The 17038-nt window shown below is 36.8% G+C and overlaps 1 protein-coding gene across 2 annotated transcripts in view; it reads left to right on the forward strand.

Annotated features, from left to right (window-relative positions):
- LOC150099795 (alpha-2-macroglobulin-like protein 1) overlaps positions 1–17038 on the forward strand; it is a 1007775-nt gene that overhangs the window by 802346 nt on the left and 188391 nt on the right. For both annotated transcript variants that reach the window (XM_090403789.1, XM_090403790.1), the window contains exons 26-27: positions 380–564; positions 16173–16385. In XM_090403789.1, coding sequence (XP_090259915.1) covers positions 380–564; positions 16173–16385 — 398 coding nt within the window. The remainder of the gene's footprint in view (positions 1–379; positions 565–16172; positions 16386–17038) is intronic.

Here is a 17038-nt window from a genome sequence, read left to right on the forward strand (position 1 = left end):
AGTCCCATTTGGTCCTCTGCACTTCATATAGACTATATGGAGGTCTCTTCCCCATTATTGAGCTTTAACCTAATAAGAAATTCTATTTGACACTTACTTAGCAAACTTCTAGGGGCCAGCAAACTAGTTTGTTAATAAAGAAAGTTTGCCATACTGAATTTCCTTTTACAAAGCATTGAAGTTATTACTTTTAATATTACTTTGGATAGGACTTTTTGCAACAGTGAGTGAATTCATTATAATTGATGTTTGCTTTAGGGAGAGAGATGACAGTATACAGGACTTAATATATTATTAATCAATGCTTTTCTTTAGTGTTAAATACTTTTTTAAAGAAAATGCAAATAATTTTTTAATGATATGATATCTTTCACTTTAGGTAATGTAATGTATTGGAAAGATGATGACAAAGAAACCTCTCTATCAGTCAGTGTAGAAATTGGAAGTTATGCCATTTTAACTATCCTACAGCTTGCAGGATCAACAAATATAGCAAGAGCCATGCCTATTGTTCGGTGGATTGCTCAACAAAGAAATTCTCATGGAGGTTTTGTATCCACTCAGGTAAACTGCAAAAGTTGGATTATCAGTAAAATCCTTAATTAATTAATAATTATATATTATTTTCAGATTACTCTAAGTGTATGAATATTTCCTTAAATCCTTTACTTGCAATAGACAGTAAGCAGCCAAAATATTTCATATTCTTCATTATTTTCTGCCTTCACTACTAGAATGTTTCCCTATAAACAACAGGAACAAACATTCTATGTTCAACTAACTTGTATATCTATAGCATATTTTCCTCTGCATGTTGCCATCTTCAAAGGAACCTAAGTCACGTGCATGCAGACACTACACACAGTAAATGAGGACGAAGCGAGGAAGCTATTGTTTCTCCTAAAAGTCCTGATGGTGCCCCTAGCAGGCTATATAGGTATTCTTGGCTGTTGGGCTGTAGGTCTCCTGATGGATGTCTCCCAAATTTGGGGCAGTCTCATGCAACTAAATTTGTTGAGGTTTGGTATGTTTCTTAGGGCTGAAGCTGATTCCATGAATAGTCTTTCAAATTTGAACTTGCTATGGTGTATTATTGTGGCTTTCTTCCACCATATTCTGTGGCATGTATCCAGAGCATGGTCTGCAAGACCAGAGTGGCTATACTGGTAAAAAACAGATGTAGTCCTTACATTCTGAAATTCTGATATTTGGTGTCCTGCCTGTTTGGCCAAAGTAGGACAGCTTACAGCTACAAGGGACCTGGCATACACCAGATAGGTTCCTTTGAAGATGGCAACATGACGTTGCCGAAATACTGGAAATATATATTAAAGTTTAATTTAATTTATATTCTAGTGTACGTTGTGAATTCCTTAAGTTAATTAATAATCATATATAACCAACGTATAAGCCTTTCTATGAGAAAGCAGTATAAACTGAGAAGAGAAAACTGCATGTAGTAGTAAGGGAATGGAATTGTAGAGGGGAAAATGTCTTATGTAACATGTAGTAGAAGGAACACAAGGTTCAAGTGTTTTAGATTTGGTCATAGCATCAGAAGATATGATTATAACTGAGATGACATCTCTACCCCTTGTTGGAGAAAGTGACCATGTGGTTTTGACTTGGATGATGAATAGACCTGCAGGAGTATGAAAGAGAAAGGAATGAATGATGTGGAATTATAAGGCAGGTGATTATAATAGTCTTATATGAGCTTGGGACAGTTCCATGGGAAGTGCAGAATATCATCACTTTCAGTCTTAGCAACAATAGCAAATTGTATACTATGAATGAAGAAGAGAGCACAATTTGGTGTAAAGTAGATGACAAACAAAATCAAATGGGAACTGCAGGTAAAAAAAAGGCATGATGGAAGAGATATAAGGAAATATGTGGAGAACAGATGCATGAAAAATATAAGACTCAGGCCAGGAGAGTGACTAGTATAATGAGGAAGGCAAAACTGGAAAATAAGAAGAGATTAGCATTGATATCCAAAGAAAATCCCAATGATTTCTTTAGTTACATGGCCAGTAGGGGGAGAAATGATTATGGAAGAATGACATTGTTGGATAAAAATGGGAATAGAAAGACTGATGCAAAGGACATAGTGGAGTTGTTCGATGAAAACTTTATTGGGGTATTTCATCCTGGAGAAGTAGATTTTAATACTAGCGGGATAGAACAGATTTGAGTAGGTTTTAATGCTAGTGAGATAGAGCAGAAATGCAAGAACAGAGGGTCTTTCGAATAATGAGTACTCTGGATGTCAATAAAGCAATGGGACTGGATGGGATTTTGCCATGGGTTTTAAGAGAATGTGCTAAAGAACTGATAACCTCATTGACCTGGATTTTCATTGAAAGTCTGGCCATGGGGAAAGGTGCCCAAGGAGTGGAAAGAGGTAGCATAAAGGTGGTAGAAGATTAGAAGTGTCAAACTATAAACCAGTTTGTGTTTCATCAGTAGTTGTTAAGATTTTGGAGAAATTAGTGAAGAATCATTTACCTCATTGCGCAGATTAAGGGGCACTGTTGTTTTAGTATTATTGTTGTTATTATTATTATTATTATTATTATTATTCAGGCCTCCATGGAGTCAAAAGACTCATCGCAGAAGGTCCTTCCTAAGAAACACAAATTCTATCAAGACTCATCATGGGAGGTCCCACTAAGGAAACATGTCTATCATACCATTCCTTAAACTCATTGACTGTTCTCACTCTCACCACTCCATCAGGCAATTCATTCCATGGTTCAACCACCCTCCATGCAAAGAAACCATCCTGATGTTCAACACAATGAAACAACTCCCCAGTGTCAACCCTGTAACCACCTCTCAACAGTTGAAAAGTCTAAATCATATCACCTCTCCTTCTTCTATCCATCAAACTCTGCAGTCCACTTTCCCTCAGCCATTCCTCATAACTAACATTGTACAGTCCTGAAACCATCTTTGTATCCTGGTAGACCAAATCTGAGAACAATAGTCTAAGTGTGGTCTGATCAAAGTCTTATACAAAGGAATGATAACTCTTTTATCTCTGCAGGTCCTTCTCATTATAGAAGTAATCCTCTGTGCTACCTTCACCACCTTTGCAATATGTCCCCTAAATTTCAGGTTTCTATCAATCATCAACCCCAGATCTCTTGTCTGCCCTACTTCCTCCAGTATAGCTCCTCCAATAGAATATGCCGCATCCCATTGATGTGTCCCAAACCTCAAGATCTTACATTTTCCTGCATTAAACCGAGACCCCCCATTCATTTGCCCACCTGTCTAACTTATTCAATTCCTCATGCAGGGCTACCACATCTGCACTATTACTAATAACCCTTCCCAGCTGACATCATCAGCAAACAACTGAATATCCCACTGCAATCCACTGACAATGTCATTGATATAAAGGTTAAGCAATATAGGTCCCAGTATTGTGCCATGTGGGACCCCATTTGTAACACTCTGCCTCCTTGAAACTGCCCCATCATACACAACTCTCTGATACCTATCAGGCAGCCAATCCTGAATCCAGTTGACCAACCTGACATCCAGACCCATTTGCTGCAACTCAAATATCAGCTTATCATGTGGCACCCTGTCAAATGCCTTCACTATGTCCAAGAAAATGGCAATATTTGCCTTTCCCTCATCTACTGCTCTTGTAACTTTATTATAAAAGGCTAGCATATTACTAAAATAAGAGCGCCCCCTTCACAAATCCATGTTGACTCTCACAGATAACATTACCCTCATCTGCCCAATGCTCTATACAGTCCCCTCACTAATTTCACCAAGATCTTAACAACTACTGATGACACACAAACTGGCCTATAATTAGACACTTCCAGTCTGCTACCACCCTTATGCAATGGCACTATCTTACCTTCCTTCCATTCCATGACCACCTTTCCCATTGCCAGGCTTTCATTGAAAAGCCAGGTCAAAGGAGCTGTCAGTTCTTTAGCACATTCTCTCAGGACTCATGGTGAAATACCATCCAGTCCCACAGCTTCACTGACATCCAGAGTACTCAGTATTTGCAACACACTCCTCCTGCACTTCTAAACCTCGAACCTACCCTATCCCTCTAGTATTAAAATTTACTCCTCCAGTATGAAATACTCCAATAAAGTGTTCATTGAACAATTCCACTATGTCCTATGCATTAGTCGCTTTATTCCCATTTTTATACCACAATGTTATTCTTCCACAGTCATTTCTCCTCCTACTGGCCACATAGCTAAAAAATTCCCTGGGATTTTCTTTGAATCTTAGAGCCAATCTCTTCTCATATTCCAGTTTCGCTGAGGAGTTTAAACACCACTTCCACTGAGCGACATAGGCTGAAATTGACTGCTATTATAATAAAGTGACAAGATTGGTTGATGAGGGGAAAGGCATATTCTACCATCTTTTTGGATTTTACATTTGACAGGGTACCACAATGAGTTTAGTGTCAGGTTAGTAAACTGAATTCAGGATTGTCTATCTGATAGGTATCAGAGAGAGAGCATGAGGGAGTGGTAAAGGTTACAAGTGAGGTCCCACAGGGCTCAGTACTGGGACGTATATTTTTTAACCTTTATATGAATGACATTGTTAGTGGATTTCAGGGGGATATTGAGTTGTTTGCAGATGATGTGAAGTTGCGAAGGGTTATTAGTAATAGTGCAGATGTGGTAGCTCAGCAAGAAGATTTAAATAAACTGGACAAATGGGCAAATGAATGGGGGCAGTTTAATTCAGCTAAATGTAAAGCCTTGAAGTTTGGGATATATCGATCAGCGGCTGCATACTCTGTTGGAGAAAGTAGGAGTGGCAAGGGATCTAGGGATGATGATTGATAGAAACATGAAATGCAGGGAACATATTGCATAAACCCAGAGGATTGCTGCAATACTGAGAAGGACATTGCCCTGCAGAGATAAAAGAGTTGTCATTCCATTACATAAAGCCCATCAGACCACACTTGGACTATTGTGCTAAAATTTGGTCTCCAAGAATTGAAGGGGATAAAATTAACTGTGGATATAGTGCAAATAACAAAGATCATATCTTGACTGTACAATTTTAGTTATGAGGATAAGCTGAGGGAATGCAGACTGCAGAATTTGGTAGACAGAAGAAGGAGAAGTGATATGTTTCAGACTTAACTGTTGAGAGGTAGTTCAGGGTTGACACCAGGGAGTTTTGTTTGTTTGGTGAAACCAGGGGGGGGGGGGACATGAGCAAGGAAAAGGAGCCATCCTTGGAAGTTACAAAAGGAAGTTGTGAGCAAGAGGGTAAAGTGTGGTTTCTTTGCATGGAGGATGGTTGAACCGTGGAATGCATTGCCAAAAATGAGTGGTGAGAGCAATGAGTAGTCAATAGGTTCAAGGAGTGTATGATAGAGAGATATGTTTTCTATGGTGGACCTCCCACAATGTGTCTTGCGACTTCATGGAGACCTGAATCATAATAATAATAATAAATTACAAGACTCTCTAGAATGTTAGCATTGATTTCTTAATGGGTGGTCTTGTTTTAGCAATTTACTTTCATTTCACATCATAGCAACTGATGTATTGGACAAGAGGAGCACACAGAGTAGCATATCTAGATTTCCAAAAGGCTTTTAATAGATTTCCACATGATATGTTAATGTACGTATTTAAATGTTAACAGATGGAATTGAATATTAGATGAATGAATGTAATTAATGAATGAACATACAATAATTAACTATCTGATAAAGTGTGCAGGTGATGCAAAGTTGAAGTGAGTAATGAGTTAAATAGACTATATATGTGAATGGATATAATTAAAGTTGCAAAAAAGTGTAAGCTTGAAATTTACAGAACAACAATGCTATGTATTCAGTTTGTTAGGAAAGCATTGAAAGATATGTAATAGATAAAGGACCTGTGGTGATGGTAGAGAAGAGCTCAAAATTTAGGAGTCGTATTGTAAATATTGCAAATATATATATACAGGGTGTTCGGGATAAATTTGACATATTTATAATTAATTATATTTTTCCGTAAGTTACATGTATTAACACACACTTCTCTTCATTTAAAAGTTTGGACCCTTCTTCATTCATATACAAGATGTCAGAAAGGATGGATAGCTGGAACCCACCTGAATCATGGAAGAGAATAACTTGTATCATGATGATTCGTGCCCGCCATCAAAATAAGGATATTACGACTGCTGCCCAATGCTCCCTGAATACAGTAAAAACAATCAGGCATGAACTAGAGACTTGCAATGGTGACTACGAGGATGTAGCAAGAAGAAAGATCCCTAGCAGACGATCTGATTGCGTTCGTACAGCAGAATTCCTCGCAAATCTGCAGGAACAGGTGTTGAAGAACCCTGGCATTGGAATTCGGGCTTTGTTCGTGGAGTTGCTAACTGTAGTCAAGCCCTGGATAACAAGGGTAGCCAATGGTAGGCCGTATGTATGGCAGCAGGATTCGGCCCCTTGCCACACCTCTGGGAAAAGTCAAAAATGGTTGTCTGAAAATTTCTACGACTTCACCAGTCCAAATGTTTGGCCTCCAAACTCCCCAGACCTTAACCCCATGGATTATTTTGTATGGGGCGCAGTTGAAAAAGACACCAATCGCACTTCCAGTAATACAAAAGCCCAGTTAATGGATAAAATTAAAACAGTTTTTGCGGCCCTTCCCAGGGAGACTGTAGCATCAGCTTGTTCGAGGTTCCGAAGCAGAATTGAAGCTGTGATCGATGCTAATAGTGGTTATTTTGAGTAAATCTTGTTGATAGTATTGTAATTAACTCTGCCTGTAATGTTTTTTTGTCAATTCATTAAATTTAATAGATACAAAGAAGATTTTCTTTTTCCTTACGAAACTGTCAAATTTATCCCGAACACCCTGTATATATATATATCAGGGGTGGCCACAACATGGCTCGCAAGCCACATGCAGCTGGTGTTCATGTGTCATGCGGCTATTCATGATCTACCAGGAAAAAATAAACAAAAAGAGAAGGGGAGACAACAAAAAAGAGTAATAAAATAAAAAAAGAGAGAAGAGGGAGAGAAAAACAGGATTAATAAAAATTACTGCACTAAAAAGTTTAATTCGAAACACATTAAATGAAGTTTATTTTGAACAATTAGAATAATTTTAGTTACTTATTTACTAGTATCCATTTTCTTAGTAAGCTCCTTAAAGTTGGGTGTGTAATTAGTCAAAGCAGTTCTTACAAGCTCGTTACAACCTTGCCATTCACACATTCATGTACAATCACATCAGACAAAGGTTGTGGCTCTTCTGAGTCTTACTTGAATTATTTTGGCTCTAAAAGAATGCATAGTTGGCCACCTCTGATATATATATATATATACACACACACAAAAAGGTTTAATGACCGCGAGAAAAGATGACAAGATATATTTAAAAAAGATACTACTAGTTTACTAGTAGCATCTTTTTGAAAATTTTGAAAAAAAAAAAAATATATATATATATATATACTGATATATATATATATATATATATATATACTAATATATATATATATATATATATATCAGGGGTGGCCAACTGCTGAAAATTAGTAAAATATACTAACCATGATTATCATTCTTAAAAATAATAAAAAAAATATATATATTTATTTTTTTTTTTTTTTTTTTTGCTTTACACAATAAGTGTAGTACTGATTTCCATGTAACACGTTTTTGTTTTTGTTTGTTTTTTGTTCTCTTTTAACCATACATAGGTATTGAAAATTGTTATAAGAGATTACTAAAAATTTGCTGTATATATGAAACAAAGTTTTTCTGTTTTTATTACTTTTACTGTCATGTGTGTTTAATGCATGTTCTTAAAATAATTTTGCATGAAATGTTGGATAAATCAGCATCATTCAGTCTACTCCATGGATAATTTAATATTTTCTATGAATTATTAATCGACACTTTTAAGGCTTGGTTCACCTCCTAAGTAATTTATAGCAAATGCTAGCCTGGTAAGTTGCCACTTGGTCTACAGTGTTGAATATAGACTTATAATCTGATTTCATGAAAATTAGATATGTTTAAAATATACTAACCATGATTATCATTCTTAAAAATAATAATAAACTTCTCAAAAACCATTAAAAAACCACCAGATCACTCAGATGCTAGACGGTACTAGTACCACTTCCTTTTATGAGTACCCCTCAGATATCTGAAATCAACCGCAAGTTATTTCAAATGTTTGATATTTGAACATCCTGGTCAAGACAATGGTAGTTATATAATTAAAATAAATTAAAGATGTCAAGAAATTATATTCTTGGTTTAATCCTTTATCCAAGTGTAAGCAAACAAAGTTTGCACCTGAAGTAATTTCAGGACTGGGCAACTCGTATATAGAAGCTAATGTCTTCACATCACTTGCCTTAGTATCCCATAATGCAAAGCATATATCCTTACAGACATTTATAATGCTATGCATTATGGGAAAGGTCACTACCCAGACCAGTTTCACAATATAAGTGAAGGGAGGTCTCCAAAAACTCAGGCAATCCCCCCAAGATCACTCTAAACTAAGCAAGTGTGAGCGATCTAAAGGATCATTTTATTCAGTGGTGGTTCCACTCAGTGACAGGCCCACCCTGCTACAGTGAGGAATCCTCAGTGTTGGCTCTGCCCAGTGGCAGGCCCACCCAACCACTGAGCAGAACCATGAACTCAGCAGTGGCCCTATTCAGAGACAGGCAAAAACCTTCCCCAGAGCAGAGCCTCTCATATCTCTGTGTGGCAACCACCTCACTGTATAAGTAAAGCCATCTCTAAAAATTAGGCAATCTCCCAGACTACTCCCTACAAGTGACTGAGAGATCGTCCAACTCAGTGTTGGTTCCACTCAGTGACAAACTCACCCTACCACTGGACAGAGCTGCTCATATTCCAGGGAAAAGCACCCACCAACACCACCCCTATAAAGGCCCTGCCAGAAAACACCAATCACCAGAGACTCAAGTTGCTCTCTCAAGGCAAAACTCCTCCAAAATCTTAACCCCCCCCCCCTCAGTGGAAGTTAGATCTGGAAGAAACCTTAAGAGAACAAATGCTCATATTCCAGAGATCCCAGAGAAAGCAACCAATTTTTGCACAAAAGCACATCAGTGGGAGCCAGACCTAGAGGTGATACCAAGTTTGAAGTAATACAGAAGTCATATGAGTAGCCGAAAGGTGTTACACCTTATTATTAAACTACTCTGAATTAGAGATAGATGTTGGAAGTTTTTCCACTTGTTATACTATGAATTAAAGATGCCAAGAAATTATATTCTTGGTTTAATCCTTTATTCAAGTGTAAGCGAACAAAGTTTGTGCCTGAAGTAATTTCAGGACTGGGCAACTTGTATAAAGAAGCTAATTTCTTGGCAACTCGTATATAGAAACTAATGTCTTCACATCACTTATCTTAGTATCTCATAATGCAAAGCACATATCCTAATGGACATGTATAATGCTATGCATTAGTCATGCACCAAGAATATATTTCTTGGCATCTTTAATTTATAGTATAACAAGTGGAAAAACTTCCAACATCTATCTCTAATTCAGAGTAGTTTAATAACAAGGTGTAACACCTTTCGGCTACTCATATGACTTCTGTATTACTTTAATTTATATCTTTAATTTATAGTATAACCAAGTGGAATAACTTCCAACAACAACAATGGTAGTTATAGCCAGTGTGTGTATATCAAATGTAGTGATGAAGGTGTTAGTGAGGCTGGATAGAGACAGAATGCAAACATGGACTGCTGAGAATGGAAATCTTTCAAGAGAGCAGCATGGGTTTTTTATCATTATTATTATTGCTTGACACCTCCAGGGAGTCCAAAGGACTCATCGAGTGAGAGCACCTACTCTACAACTCTCTGTCTCCACCACTCAATCCACCAACTACAACAATCCACAACTACAATCATCATCTACACAAACACCATCTACTGCCCACCACTACTGGTATTTTCACAGACAATCACAGACATCCATGCCCATGGTGGAATTCGAACCAAACCCACAGCCTTTAGGCTAGAGAGCAGATACACTAACCACTCGGCCAACCAGGCCGGTTTGTTAAGGGGAGGTAATGATTTAATAACCTGGTTACATTTTATAATAAGGTGGCTAGTGTATGATGGGAGATGCTTATACAGTTATTTATTTGGATTTGATTGAGTACCACATGATAAACTACTGTTGAAAGTGGGCAGGAAAGCGTTGGATAGGGCAGATGGTAACTTGGTTACAATGCTGGTTTACTAGTAGGTACCAGCGAATGCTAATAGGAAGAGAAATGTGAGAAAATTCTGATGTGTTGTTACAAGATAATTTGAATAGGTTGGTGCTTTATGCTGAAGAATGAGGATGTCATTTCAATGTTGCTAAGTGTAAAGTTATGCACTTTGGCTAGAGAAAACTTAATGTGGTTTGCCACATTGCACGAAATTTGCTTCAGGAGGTGGAGGAACAAGGTATCTAGGCATTTTAGTAGATAAGGACTGATGTTCAAAGGACACATCATGAAACTTGTAGAGGTTATCCAAAAAAAATCTCTGCTATAATGCAAAGAACACTGACATGTAAGGATAAGGAGGTGATAGTTCCACTCTTTAAGATGCTAATTAGGCCTCATTTGGATTTCTGCACACAGATCTGGTCACCTGGGTATATCAGTAATAAGGAAACATTGGACAGAGTGCGGAGCTAAATAACTAAGACTGTTTTAATAACACTATGTAAGTTGACATAGAAAAATTAAAGAAAAAAACTTAAACTTATGAAATAAATTTATTAAATGTAATTAATATTTTTAAATAATTGGGAATTTTACTCACCATTTGTTGTTGTCCTGTTAATGTTATAGTGGCACTTTTTGAAAATGATTCTTTTAATTGTAATTTTATATTGCTTTCCATTATCAATGTATTCAGGATGTCTATGATACATAGATGAAAATTTTACTGCTAATAAATTTATTTCTCTTAAATTTAAGTTTCCATCTTTTATTTTTCTAAGACTGTCCTGGGACTCTGGAACATTGAATATGAGAACAGATTGAAGGAATGTGGTCTTCAGCACTTGCAGACAGGAAGAGGGGTGATATGATTGAGACATATAAGCTGGTGAGAGGAGCCTACCAAGTAGATATAGGGGAATTATTGCATAGAATAATGTCTGATATAAGAACTAAAGAGGTGAAAAAGAGATTTTTTTTGCTTAGTGGTCAGTGAACAAGTGGAATGCATTGCCAGAATGGGTGGTGAATGCTCCAACATTGAATATGTTCAAAGCAGGGTATGATATTGAAAGTTTATTTTTCACTTGGTTAGACTATAATTATATTAGTTAGAATATAACTCAAGGACAATGTTCTGTTTGTAAATAAAAGAACATCAAGAATAGCTGAACCAAGTCTCTTTATAAATAAAAGATACCAACTGAAAATTATACAAGTATATGCCCCAACTATGGACCATCCAGATGAAGAGATAGAAGATTTCTATGAAACATTAGAATCCACATTCAATAATTCTAAAGAATTCTAAATAATTATAATGGGTGATTTTAATGCCAAAATTAAAGATGACCATCTGAACTCCATCGGTAAATTTGGATTTGGACAGAGGAATGAAAGAGGAGAAAGACTTGTTGAATTTGCAGAAGAAAATAACCTCTTTATTATGAACAGCTTTTTCAAGAAGAAAATCAACCGAAAATGGACTTGGAGAAGCCCAAATGGACAAACTTACAATGAAATAGACTTCATCCTCTCCAACAGAAGATATATAATAAATAATACTGAAGTGCTTAATAGATTTAACACAGGAAGTGATCACAGACTAGTAAGGGCAAAAGTATGGATCAACAAAAAATGGGAACGGAATAAGCTCATAAGAAAAAAAGTCCAATTTAGTGAATCTACAAAATCTCTACCACAATAAAAGCTGTTACAGAGAATCACTCAAAAATGAACTAAAAAAGTTAAACACAGATACTACCATCGATGATGCTAATGAAATATTAACAAAATCTATCTTGAATTGTGCACTAGAAATAGGAGGTGTAAAAAGGCACCAAGGAGAGGAAAAATTAAGACAGGAAACCTTAGATCTGATGAAGAAAAGAAGAGATATGAAAAGAGATTTGAATGACACCAATAAAATAGAATATACGGAAATTTGTAAAACTATACGTAAAAGGATGAAACATGAACTTAGATCGTATAATACTAGGAAAATTAAAGAAACAATAGAAAACAATAGTAATATGAAGGTCCTAAGACGAACATTATCAGTTGGAACAAAGGAAATAGCTGCTGTAAGAGGAAAAAATGGTGAACTGATAAAAAATAGAGATGCAATAATCAAAAGAATTCAGGAATTTTATACTGAACTCTATGAAGACAAAGACCGGGACATCCAAGAATCATCTATGGATTACTCAAGTGAGGAAGAACGTGATGCCCCTAAGATCTTACAAAGTGAAGTGGAAATGGCACTGTGGGAAATGAAGAATGGAAAGGCCCCAGAAGAAGATGGAATTATGGTAGACTTCTTAAAACTGGGAGGAAGCCCTGTCATCAAACAGTTGAGTAAACTCTTCAATAAATGCCTAAAACAGAGAAAAATTCCGAAAAATTGGAACAATTCACTTCTAATATTAATTTTTAAAAAGGGCAACAAGGAAGAAATTAAAAACTACAAACCTATAAGCCTACTCCCCACCATATATAAAGTTTTCACAAAAAGTAGAAATAATAGAATAAAATCTAAACTAGAGGGAATGCAATCCTGTGAACAAGCTGGATTTAGGAAGAATTACAATACTTTGGACCATACCACATTAAGACAGCTCATTGAAAAATCAATTGAATATAATAAACCCTTATGTCTGGCCTATATAGACTATGAAAAAGCATTTGATTCAGTTAAAACATCTGTAACACTAAAAGCACTTGAAACCCAGGGAACTGAGAAACCATATATTGAAACACTAAAACATATTTACAATAATGCAACTGCTGTAATTAAATTATATAAAAACAGTGAAAAGTTCCCAATAAAAAAGACATCCAGCAAGTCGATACCATATCTCCCAAATTATTTATAGCTGCACTAGAGGAAATCTTTAGAAGCCTTGATTGGGAAACAAAAGGAATAAACATAAATGGAGAAAGGCTGCATCATCTGAAATTTGCAGATAATATTGTCCTGATAGCAGATAATCTTGAAGATCTGGAAGAAAGGCTAAATCAGCTAAACGAAACCTCCAGAGAAATTGGATTAAAAATAAATAGAGAAAGAACAAAAATAATGATGAATAAATACATAAACCATAGAACTATCAAAGTTGAAAACCATGAAATAGAACAAGTTACTTCATATGTATATTTGGGTCAATTGTTATCCTTTGAGGAGTGCCAAAGAAATGAGATTGAACAAAGAATTCACCTTGGATGGATGGTTTATGGAAAAATGAGAGACATATTCAGAAGTGACATCCCTATGAATCTAAAAAGGAAAGCTTTCGACCAGTGCATACTTCCTGTCCTAACATATGGAGGAGAAACATGGACTTTAACAGAAGCCCTAAACAAAAAGCTGCGAACAACACAACATCGCATGGAAAGAAGTATGCTAAAAATAACATTAAGAGATAGGAAGACAAATATCTGGATAAGATCTCAAACAAGTGTCATGGATATTGTAAAATACATTAAACAGGCTAAGTGGAGATGGGCTGGCCATATTGCCAGATGCAGTGACAGGAGATGGACTAGAAAAACAACAGATTAGAGACCAACGGATGGAGCAAGACAAAGAGGAAGACCAAGAAGAAGGTGGAGAGATGAACTGGAACAAATTGCAGGAGTGAGATGAATGGGAGAAGCAGAAAACCAAGTGATCTGGAAAATCATGGGGAAGACCTTCATCCAAAAGTGGACAGAACCAGAAGGTTGAAGAAGAAGAAGACTATAATAAATTTAGTTTAATCCTTTATCCAAGTGTAAGCAAACAAAGTTTGCGCCTGAAAGTATCTTCAGGACTGGGGTAAGGTAGTACAACACCGGGAAACTCGTTGCAAAAGGTGGAGCAAGCTAACATCACTCCTATCTCAGTATCTCCCATAATGCAAAACACATCTCCTTGCGGATATGTATAATATTATGCATTAAGGGGAAGACTACCACCCAGACTAGTTTTGACCTTTATTGAGGTCTCTTCAGTGGGAGCCAAGCCCAGACGTGGAGATACCAGGCAGAAGCATTAGCAAGGTCATCTCTACCTATAGGAGTTGCCAAAAGGTGTGCCACCTTTTTATTAAATTACTCTGGATTTAGAGAAAGATGTTGAAAGTTTATTTTTCACTTGGTTAGACTATAATAAATTTAGTTTAATCCTTTATCCAAGTGTGAGCAAACAAAGTTTGCACCTGAAAGTATCTTGAGGACTGGGGTAAGGTGGTACAACACCGGACAACTAATTGCAAAGGTGGACCAAACTAACATCACTCCTATCTCAGTATCTCCCATAAGGGTTGTACTATACTTTCCCCAGTCCTGAAGATACTTTCAGGTGCAAACTTTGTTTGCTCACACTTGGATAAAGGATTAAACTAAATTTATTACAGGGTATGATAGTTTTGTGGTCTGTGGGTGTTTGACATCCTGCGATGAGTCCTTGGACTTCATGGATGCTTGGTAATAATACTTTCCAAGAATTATTAATAATTCCCGGTAAATTTTAAATATGTAAATCATATTTTAAAAAATATGATTTACATGCATATAATAACCAGCTGCACTGCTTGAAAAGAAGTCATCGGACATCCCCCCCCCTGGGCAAGGTGCACCATGCCATGTAATGAGTCACATGTTTGTAACCAATATAAATTGGAGGAATATGATGCTCCCAAATCAATGCAACTGTGTCTGGGTGAAATGGCTGTGAGAAGGGAACTGACTGAGTTTAAAAGAGGCCTTGTGATAGAATGCCATGTTGCAGGCCTGTCTGTTCAACAAACTGTTGATAAATTTGCAAGAAACTTCCATATTGTGATCCATGGCAGGTCCAGAATATGCAAGCCCCACATTCCCCAAACCAATATTTCAAAGAGCGCATACAGTGGGACATGGAAGCTTGGAAAAATGTCTTGTAGAGCAACGAATCATGCTACACTCTCTACTGAGCAGATGGATGTGGGTGTGGATTATTATTATTATTACATGACACCTTCAGGAAGTCAATGACTCATCGGGGGAGGGCACCTCTCTGTCTCCACCACTCAATCCACTAACTATAGCTAGCCTCATCATCTACACCAACGCCATCTACTGCCCACCAACACAACCACTAGTATTTTTACAGACAATCACAAACATCCATGCCCACAGCAGGATTCAGACCCACATCCTTTTGGCTGGAGAGCAGATATGCTAACCACTTGGCAACCAGGCCGGCATGCCCAGTGAACATCTCTTATCAGAGTGCATAACTCCAACTGTGAAACTCAGAGGTGATTGTATGGTCCTGTTTTTCCTGATTTGGCCTCAGACCTCTGTTTGTGATGCCATGAACAGAGGTATCTGAACATTCTGGACAGTGCAATGCTTCCTACTTTGTGGCATTTCTATGGAACTGACATTGACTCTTTCACTAAGACAATGCAGCATGTCATAAGACTACTACTGTAACTGTGTCGTTTGTGGATATGAACATTACCATACTTGATTGGACTTCACAGAGCCCTGATCTCAATCCTGTTATGCATCTATTCGATGAACTGGGGTGAGCTGAAGAGACATATGCTCCACAACAGTCCAGGACCTCATTACATGCCTACATGAAGAATGGCCCAAAATTCCCATTGCTTGCTATCATATGCTAGTGGAAAGTATGCTCCTCAGGATTGCTACAGTCATTGCAGCAAAAGGAGGTACTACATCTTATTAAGGTGAGCATCATGACTGTTTTTTCCTCATATTATGGTGTCTGTTGACTCCTTTCCAAGCATTGTATATTCATTTATCTTTCATTCACTTTTGTATTTTGGTATTCTTTATTCAAAAATATTTTAAATGATAAAAATATTATTATATAACATGTTCACTAATTATATTATATTCCTTACAAACTACTCTCTACAGGATACAGTAGTTGGGCTTCAAGCATTAGCAAAATATTCGACGTATAGTGTCCAAAAAAAGCTAGATGTTGAAGTTGTTATAGAAAGTGATGGTCTGGAACAAAGCTTCATCTTGGAAGAAAAGAACCAACTTGTGGTACAAACTGTGAAAATACCTGTGACACCCACTCTCATAGATTTGCGAGCCACTGGAGAAGGATGTGCATTAGTACAGGTATTTATTAACTGTTAATTTTTTTGTATCTGTTGTGTTAACCACCTTACCGGCCATTATGGATCAAACACGCATCCTCATACGCTTCGTATCCATCACATATTTCAATGTAATATCAATGGTATTAAAATTTTAATATGCACTTCATATCCATGATAGTTTTGATGTCTATAGACATCTTGGCCGGTAGCGTGGTTAATATATATGTTTGCTTTGTATATATACCATATAAATTTGAACATCGTTTGAATAATTATGTTAATTTTCTCTTTTTTAAGAGAAATGAGGAACTTCTAATAACATATGTGTTATTGTAGTCAGGTGATATCACCTTTTATCAGTAGATGATATCATAGTGAACTATAAAGATTTAGACAATCCAGAAAAGCTATTCCAGAAACCAAACATGGATTGTTTCCAAAACCATTTTCAGGTCTCCACTAATCATATTGGTGGTTTAATGCCAAGCAGTGAAGTTCTAACAACTTCAGACATTCAACATAAATTGCCCACAGTGATATTCAAATCCACAGCTTCTTGTTTGAAATGGGTGTCCTGTCTGTTATGCCAAATAGGCTAGGAAGAGGACCGTATAAGATGACTCTCAAATACTACAGAAAAACCCCTCGAAATCATGGGTCGTCTTATACGGT

The sequence above is a fragment of the Typopeltis vanoorti genome, chromosome 14 (genome assembly GCF_054136105.1).
Source record: "Typopeltis vanoorti isolate ZY-2024b chromosome 14, IOZ_Tvanoo_1.0, whole genome shotgun sequence".
NCBI classification, from domain to species: domain Eukaryota; kingdom Metazoa; phylum Arthropoda; class Arachnida; order Uropygi; family Thelyphonidae; genus Typopeltis; species Typopeltis vanoorti.